Raw genomic sequence first — 9405 nt, forward strand, 5'->3', positions numbered from 1 at the left:
AGGCTAAAAGCAAGGGACCTAGTACTGAGCCCTGCAGTACCCCACTGGAAACAGGCTTCCACTCAAACACCCATCAAGCATCACCTTTTGCTTCCTGCCACAGCCAATTTTGGATCCAACTTGCCACTTTCCCTTGGGCTTTTAAGTTTCTGATCAGACTGCCATGTGGGACCTTGTCCATGGTTTTTAAAGCAAGACTACGGACATCAAAATGTGCTACCCTTAGCAACCCTCCTCAAAATGCAATCAAGTCACACATACTGTCTCAACAAATCTATGCGGATTGTCCTCTACTAGTTGGCCTTGAATCTCTTGCCAAAAGGTTTACTCTCCCTAGAGCATGCAAAGTCTGGCCTACTCCAAATAGAACCAGTTGCCTCAAGCAACAAAATTAAGCCGAGTCTCAGTCCCTGCACTATCACCCCACAGGAACTAGGAGCCTTCTCCTGGCTAGGCCAAAATAGCAAGTGGTTGAAGCCATATTTTAAAATGGTGGACATGCAAGTTTACACTTTTAGGACAGTACCCAGTGTGAGAAAATACTCCTGGCCAGTTGAGAGACAACTCTATCAACACCTTACTCTTTTGTAGAAGAGCTAGGTAGCACAGCACAATAGGATCAGAGGATTTAGAATTTCAGCATCTGATTATGGAGCAAGACAACCAGTTTGGGTAGTGCTGCATTCTCAATCTCCAGCCTGCACTTGGGTAGAAGGTGAATAACTATGCTGATACAATTCATGAGGGGAGCCCAGACTGTTGGGCTATCAGCCCAGAATGTATTACACACTGAACAGCAGTGAAATTGAAGCCTAGAGATGAAATGCTACATCTGTTGATGTGGACAAGGCAAGGAAAATTGCAACCCAAAAAAGATGCTTGCTCAGGAGAAAATTCCCATCAAGGCACCACCAATAAATGAGACAAGTATATTTAGCCATTTACAATCAAGGGTGCATTTCAGAGCAACAGGGAAAATCTATTACCAGCCAAAGACCATAAGCTGCCCCATGGATTACAAAATTCCCATTTGTATCTGCATGTTAAAAGTTGCAAGAAGACTATGAACACATTGAGACCACATGAATAACAACCATTCCAAGATAAGTTGTGCTGTGCTAATTTAATGGTCAAACACGATTTCTTTACAGGAGCAAGTCTCTCTCCATACAAAGGTTTCAGAACATTAGCAGTCAAACAGCCTGAATTTGGATAGTGACATTTAATGAAGTTGCCAAAAAACAAAACATGAAGTGTTTATGCATTCTGCCTGGAGTGCTGGCAGCCATGTCTGAAAGCCACTGTACCTTTGCAAAACAGTGAAATGATTGCTTTGCAACAGTAGGGCTGCCACTTCAAGCTAGAATTCAGACAGACCAGAGAGTAGAGTCCCTGCCTGAATTAGATTGCTCTACAAGAATAAGATAGATCAGTATTTTTCTGCCCAATTTACAGGATGGAAATGGTGGGCAATCCACTCAAATGCCCATCTGTTGGGCATAAAAGCAGGGAAATGGCAGCCCCACTGAAGATACAGGGAGTACCAGTTGGAAATCTTCTGCATTTAAATACAGTGGCACTGATTCATACTAATAAAATCAAAGATAACATTTTACTAGTTGTCACTTTCACAATGGTCAACATTTGCCCAGAAATCCATGATGTAGTTTTTAAAAAGCTACCCTCTCTCAAAGTAGTAACCTTGGATAAAATGAACACTTATGGACTGTAAAAATGTATTCCAAGATGAAAAGGCAGTCAATCTTCTGGAGACAGACCAGTGTCTCCCTATTTAAAGATGCTCTGCTCACTTGTGCAGCAAGGCAAAGTTTGTTGAGTTGACAAGTCAACTTGCATCCTAGTGGCAGAAGCAGACCCCACAATGCTATTGGAGAGTTCTGTACCAACCAAACTCCCAACTTCATGAAATCTGCCCATCATGACAGACCTGATTGTAACTTCCTCACTGGGGAAAAAAATCTTTCCAGGATCCTCCCCTCCAAGAGAAAACATTTTACAATTGCTATTGCAAGGGAAAGATTAATAGCACATAAGTATTGCATCAACATGTATACATCAATTCCAATCATACAAGTCAATGCCTCAAATACCATCAGGAGGTTACAACCAAAATTGTATACAGCAATTTTATACAGCTTTCAAGATAGAAATGCAGAACACATGAACAGTGTAAAAGTATAAGAAAAGGACATTAGACAGGTCTGTGAAATGAATAAATTCTTAGCTCTGACCACAATACTGCTTTAGGCAACCTCTTCATCCTCCTCAAATTCACCCTCTTCCTCAGCTGTGGCATCCTGATATTGCTGGTATTCAGATACCAGGTCATTCATGTTGCTCTCAGCCTCAGTGAACTCCATCTCATCCATGCCCTCACCAGTGTACCAATGCAAGAAGGCTTTCCTCCGGAACATGGCAGTAAACTGCTCAGAGATGCGCTTAAACAGCTCCTGAATGGCTGTGCTGTTGCCAATGAAGGTGGCAGACATCTTGAGGCCTCTAGGTGGGATGTCACAGACAGCTGTCTTGACATTATTGGGGATCCATTCAACAAAATAGCTGCTGTTTTTGTTCTGTACGTTCAACATTTGTTCATCCACCTCTTTCATGGACATGCGGCCCCGGAAAATGGCAGCAACGGTCAGGTAGCGGCCGTGCCGAGGGTCACAGGCAGCCATCATGTTCTTGGCGTCAAACATCTGTTGGGTGAGCTCGGGTACTGTGAGGGCACGGTAATGCTGGCTACCGCGGCTGGTCAGAGGAGCAAAGCCTGGGATGAAGAAGTGCAGACGGGGGAAGGGGACCATGTTCACTGCTAGTTTACGCAGGTCAGCATTGAGCTGACCAGGGAAACGCAGACAGGTCGTCACACCACTCATGGTAGCTGACACAAGGTGGTTCAGGTCACCATAAGTGGGAGTGGTGAGTTTGAGGGTACGGAAACAGATGTCATACAGAGCCTCATTATCAATACAGAAGGTCTCATCAGTGTTCTCCACAAGCTGATGGACAGACAGAGTTGCGTTATAAGGCTCTACTACAGTGTCTGATACTTTTGGTGAAGGCACAACGCTGAAAGTATTCATGATTCTGTCGGGGTATTCTTCACGGATCTTGCTAATAAGGAGTGTGCCCATACCAGAACCAGTACCACCACCCAGTGAATGAGTGAGCTGGAATCCCTGGAGGCAATCACACCCCTCTGCCTCTTTCCTCACCACATCCAGAACAGAGTCGACCAATTCAGCTCCTTCAGTGTAATGGCCTTTGGCCCAGTTGTTGCCAGCACCACTTTGCCCTAGAACAAAGGATACCAAGTTTACTATAAACACATCATACATATATGCAAGAAACAATGGTTGAATTTTAATATTGTAGCCAATACATGTATTAAGCATACAAACATTTTGATTGCTTGTGGTTGCCCACTGAATGGTGGATTATACATAGGGTGACTAGGGACTAAATTTCCTACAATTAAACAGTGACTATATTCCAAAAGTACTGTGGGACATAAAGGTAGTGAAAGGAGATATATAAATGCAAGCCTTTCTTCTGGGGGCTAACCAACCACTGAAGATCAGCCTTGAAATGCAGTTAGTCTTGGTGGTTAAGCCACTGCACTGTTGAGGGGAGCAGCAGCAGAACAGTTGAAAGTCTATGACCTACACAATGTAGATGGTCTGGTATGCTGGTGTCCAGGACAACAGGCAGTGTCACTGCCATGGCTTATGCTAGAGCAGCAGGAGAAAAATCAAATTTTGGAGGCTCATGCTGCAGCCTGAGCAACTTAGTCATGAAAGGGAGATAATCCAATGGATTAGGAGACAGGAAGCAATACAAGGATCCCTTATATATGTAATTCCAATGAGTGGGCCACCACAAGTAAAGCTACAGATAAAAGTGCAAGAACACTGGAATTCCAAAGTTAGAGTAGACAGGTGCTCATCATCAAAAGTACATCTCAAATGATGCATAGGCTCAGGTGCCAAGGGTAGGGAATATAACAGCAGGCTCAAGAGTATAGCCAAGATCACTAATCAATAACAAAGGAATAGAAATTAAGCCCTGTGCTCAAGAACTGGGGAAAGTGTGATGCATATCCCTGGGTTCGAGAGAATTCTCAAACAGGAAGGTACCTTCAGATGTTTTTCCCTACCCCAATATCTACTTCTATATAAAAAGGTTGATTAAATAATTTAGTACAAATTGTATACATACACCATAAACCTAGTCTATTATCTACCATTATAGGGGTTTGGGGGGGGGGGGGGAGAAAGAGGAAAACATGCCCTGGACACAAGGGGGCACCACTGACAGCTCAGGGTGCTAAAGTTCAGATTTCTGTATCTGCTGGCTTGCCACCACATTTTCATTTGTTGCTGTACAGTTTTCCTTTGTGTAGCTGAACCTTGGCTAGGAGGCCCCTGAAAGTATTAGTGATGGCAGGTGGTCCTAATAAGTGTTTGAAAACTAGGTGTCTGCCACAAGTTACATTTTCTGAGAGTCATACAAGGCTTTCCACCATTGTCATTTTGCAAACTACAAAGTCAGTGAAATTCACCCTTATCTAGACTAAGTGACATATGGCCTGCCCATCTGACAAACCACCATACAAATATAGTATTTAGCACATGACCCAACTGCTGCTCTCCCCCACCAAGATTGAAGTCAATGGCTCTAAAGAGCAACCAACTATTTACACAAGACTCACTTACCAAACACAAAGTTATCTGGCCTGAAGATCTGCCCAAAGGGTCCAGAACGAACAGAGTCCATAGTACCAGGTTCCAGGTCCACAAGGACAGCCCGGGGCACATATTTGCCACCTGTTGGAAGTTTGCATAGGTTAGATTGCTGTAAAAAGTAACTACAATCTGAAGAGTATAGTTAAAGGCATTGGATTAATACCTGAAGCCTCATTGTAATAGACATTAATCCTCTCCAACTGCAGGTCTGTGTCTCCGTGGTAAGTTCCAGTGGGATCAATGCCATGTTCATCACTGATAACTTCCCAAAACTGGAGAAAAAAAAAACATTAATGTCAGAGGGGGTTTGCTCCAGTACATGTCTGAGCTCATATATACAAAGATTCTTGGAAATGATTTCAGGCTGAATTAGCTACTTTCAGCACACTTCACTCCCACTTTTACATTGCAGAACCTCTCCATAACACTTCAACTCCCACTGGAATGTCACTTGGCACTGGTGGCAACACAAACTATACATTTTCAAACAGCTGCAACTACAATTAATTTTCTGATCTTCAAGTATCTGGAGGTTAATTAAATACTAGCAATGAAAATTACTTATGTCCTCTAATGAGTTCAGCCCATCCAGTCAGAAAAAGGGCAATGCAAGTTCACTGACAGTAGTCAACAGTTGTAGCTGCCCCTTATAAGACTGAGTCGCTACCCACATCAAGAACTGTACACTTTAATGATTTAAAGAGAAAACACTCAAACCAATTCAAACCCCAAATTATGAGATTGCTCTTAATTGAAAGGAAAGTTCCCTTCCCCCAGACAGCACAACAAATTTAGAAACAGAAATTCACAGCGCAGAATGAGGCCATTTCAGCCCATCGTGTCTGCAACTGCCGACAAAGAGCCGACAATTTATCCAATGATTGGCCGAGTGGAGAGAAAGAACACTCCAATGCTGCTCCCAATTATTGCCCAAAAGAGGGCCATGAATGCTAAACAAGGCCATAATTGAGTTTAGCCATCACTCAACCCCCCTCCTGTGATCAAACAGCCTGCTGACACTCAGACAATCAAACCGCAAACAGGAGCAGCAACAACAATGAAACTGCTTCCAGTTTCAGAGAAGGGTGCAAGAGACAAAATAGATGGGGGGGGGGGAAGAAAGATTCCCAAGGGCATACCCACCCACCCCCAGCTTTTGGCAACCCTCCCAACACCTTTGAGTTCAGGTTCAATTTTATCCAATTACACCCAAGAAGCTGTTTTTCTATATCAAGATGCTATGTAAATACAAGTAGTTGCTGTGGAAAAGCTCTAGGGGGTCAACCTCAGTTGATCTGCAATGCTCCCAGCACTTCTGATAGCTTTTGTTTTTCAAGAAGTGGACATAGTACCAGGGTACTGGCTGACTAGAAGCACTGTCAGTTTATGGGAAGGAAAGGCAGATCCAGGTGTCATCAAAACATCCCCTGACTGGTGTTCTACTGCGATTGCCAAACATCAACTAGTGCAGAGTAGCATTAGATGTATCAAGACTCAAGGTCCCACAATGTCAATCTTAGCTACTGCACACTGATTATTTTCCCTTTCGGACATTCAGTACTTACTGGTCAGCATCAAATTTCATCCATCACTATTCTGCACAATACACTTTGCATGACTCCTCCTGTAATTATTGTCATCTTTAATTCCACTGCTCTTTTGGTACCTGCAAATTTGACTTTTGGATTGAATTTTTGATTTTGAAAGTAATTAATGTAATTAGAAACCAGTAGTATTTCCTACATTACAATAGTCATTACACTTCAATGGCTGTAGTGTGCTTTGGGACATCTGGTGGTTGTGAAAGGCACTATACAAAAGGTCTTTACACCTAGGGCAGGTGCTCTGTCTACCACCCAGACATACTCCCTCCAATACTGAATATATTAATTTGTAATGCTTAGTATATATGATTTGGCAAGTTGATTGAAGTTAGAAGTCGAACAAGAGAATGCAGAAGTTGATAATGAGCCATTTTCTCAACCTCAGTGCAAGGTAGCAGAACACCAGCCCTCTCCCTCCTCCCACCCCAATCCTTTTACAATTCAGATTTGAGCTATACATCTTTATATTAAAATCAGCACTCAGGAAAAGGGAGTAGCACAGGCATGATAGGCCAAATGGTGCAATAGGATTCTACGTCACTCAAGCAAGGAGAACCACAATTCTGCATACAGAAAGCAGAAGGCTCCCTGCCACATAGCTCAAAGGCCTCCAACTCAAGGAAACATCTGAGGGTGAAGCATCAGTCAGTCATTATGACAATAGTAGAGCCAAATTGGCTGGGGATTCACATGGGCAGCAGCCTAGTCTTATTCTGCAGAGCAGAGCCACAAGGGTGCCCAATCCATTCCCTGGGTGAAGCAAAGCTACTGAGATTTAGTGGGCAATCCATTCCTTTTAAAAAAGACCAGGACTTGGAGATGGATTTGAACTGGTTAATACCAGTGTAGTCCAATTAAATCAGTATCAGAGGTTTAAATTAAACAAAGTCATTATTCAACATGACCACTGAACAATATCTGGCTCCTGGCACTGGCATGTATGGGCTTGTTCTTCTGCTCACTGCACTAAATAACCTAGTCACCCCAGATTGCACCAAATCCCATGTCAATGCCAAATCTACAGATTTGAGACACAGCACAATCCAGTATTGAGTTTGGTACTGTACAGGGCAAATCTATTAAAGGCAGGTAGCAATCTTGGAAGAAATCAATCCTCAACTGGTGCACAGGGATCATGTATAATGTAGGTAAATGTGCAGAAAATGGAGGCATCACCTGTAAAAATCAGCACCCACCATTGGATGGTGGAAGGAAGACATGACCTTCATGCGCATTAACACATCTTTAAAAAGGGCATTTCAAGTTAAGAATCAATGAGCAAAAGGGTAAATCTTGCATCCCTATTCCCCATCTTCATTTGTAAAGGTCTACAGAGAGAAGCCCCATCCTTTTTAATCTCCAATGTCATTAAGATGCGGAGTTATCAAAGAACCTCTTAATAAACCTCAACGGGTGGAGCCCCATATTTTAATAAAATCAGATCTTTATTAAGCAGCCTCATTCTCATTTACTCCGAATTAATGGATAAACCCCAGGCAAGTCCCATCCTTAAACCACAAGTAAAGAGCCTCATTTATAACTTCACAAAAGAGGGGTGCGGTCCTTTGTAATCCCAGACTTCATTGATAAACCTATATCCTTATCAATCTCTCCAATAAACCCCCAGAGAAAAAACATTATATCTTTAAGCCTCCGACTTCATTTATAAAACCCCCGCCCCGGACTTTAAGTAGCCGCATGGTCATCAATAATCCCCGTCAAAAAAAAAAGGGAGGCGCCCGATCCTTTGTGATCCTGACACCATTAACAAACCCCGTCTTGATCATTTTCAAAACCCACAAAAAGCCCCAACCTAATCAATCCCCCACGTTAGTGACAAAGGAGCCGGATCCTTAATCCCCGATTTAATCGACGAACACTCGACAAAAAGGGATTCCATCTTTAATTGATAACGGCCGATTTAAATCTATAAAACCCCCTAATCTTAAAAAAGTCGGCTCCTTGATGATCCACACCGCTGATAAACCCCACCGCGTAAGGAGCCTCATGCGCATTAACAAAAGTCGATCCCTCCCTCAGCCTTTGCAACCCGTTGATAAAAAAAAAATCCCGGTCAATAAGCCGCTATAAAATGGCGATCGGCCCGCTCCCTCATTGAGGAAACCCCCGCCATCAGAAAAGGCGCCACGCCGCGGTCTCCCGCTCAGACTCCATTGCCGGGCTGGGCCTCTGCAGAGGCCGGACCCGCCCACTCATACGCAGCACAATCAGGGAGTGGCGCTGCGGAAACCATGTTGAAAACGCGGCGGCCACCATCCCCACCCCCACCCAGCTAGGCCCCGACACCGCCTCGCCGTCCCCGCCCGCACTTTACCCGAGCGGGGAGGCTAACCCCGGCCCGCGGCAACACCACCACCACCAGCAGCAGCAGCACCACACGCACACACCTTGGCCCCGATCTGGTTGCCGCATTGGCCGGCCTGAAGGTGCACGATTTCCCTCATACTGCCTGGCTTTCGGATTTCCAAACTCCTCCTTCGCTGAGACAAAAAGGAACGAGACGCTGAACTGCGTCGTTACTGGTCGCGTCGAGCTTTATATACCGTTCGCGTTAGCCCGCCCCCGCCGGCCGGTCCCGGCCCTTGATTGGTCGGATGGGCCGTCGGTCAAACCACCGACGCATCTGCCCCCGCCTTCCCTTTGCACACGAGCCGCGCAGCAGACCGCCAGTTTTCACTCGCTCGCCTCCCATTGGCTGCGGGACTGCTGCTTGGCCCAGAACGTATCAAGTCCCAGTCATGCCTGCATTACGCCATTTAGGGTGCACCGGCCTTTGCAGCATATGCAAAGTGTAACACACAATAAACGGACGGCAGAAGCCGCATAGATTTGACTTTTTTTTTTGCAAAGAAAGAAAGACTTGCATTTATATGTTTGCTTTATATTTTTATTTCGTTATTGACGGACAGGTAAAATAGATGCGTTTCTCTCAGATCACGTGCAAATCCAATGATTATTGCAGATTCATCCTTAATCGTGCCCTTTTTTCTCCTGTAAATGCCTCGACAGTG

The 9405-nt window shown here is 44.4% G+C and overlaps 1 protein-coding gene across 1 annotated transcript; it reads right to left on the minus strand.

Annotated features, from left to right (window-relative positions):
• Window positions 1-1104: 1104 nt before the first annotated feature.
• LOC139232542 (tubulin beta chain) lies at window positions 1105-8910 on the minus strand. The gene is made up of 4 exons (XM_070862902.1): window positions 8782-8910; window positions 4933-5041; window positions 4740-4850; window positions 1105-3319 (listed from the first exon to the last, which is right to left on the minus strand). Exons 1-4 carry the CDS (start codon window positions 8836-8838, stop codon window positions 2265-2267), a joined length of 1332 nt encoding a protein of 443 aa, XP_070719003.1. The 5' UTR covers window positions 8839-8910; the 3' UTR covers window positions 1105-2264.
• Between the last annotated feature and the right edge of the window lie 495 nt (window positions 8911-9405).

This window comes from Pristiophorus japonicus, chromosome 20, assembly GCF_044704955.1.
Source record: "Pristiophorus japonicus isolate sPriJap1 chromosome 20, sPriJap1.hap1, whole genome shotgun sequence".
Lineage (NCBI taxonomy): Eukaryota > Metazoa > Chordata > Chondrichthyes > Pristiophoridae > Pristiophorus > Pristiophorus japonicus.

Coding starts and splice junctions, on each gene's coding strand:
- LOC139232542 (XM_070862902.1), bottom strand. CDS start 8,838: ATGAGGGAAATCGTGCACCTTCAGGCCGGCCAATGCGGCAACCAGATC. Junction 5,042..8,781: donor GCAACCAGATCGGGGCCAAG/GTGTGTGCGTGT, acceptor TTTTTTCTCCAG/TTTTGGGAAGTTATCAGTGA. Junction 4,851..4,932: donor CTATTACAATGAGGCTTCAG/GTATTAATCCAA, acceptor AACTTCCAACAG/GTGGCAAATATGTGCCCCGG.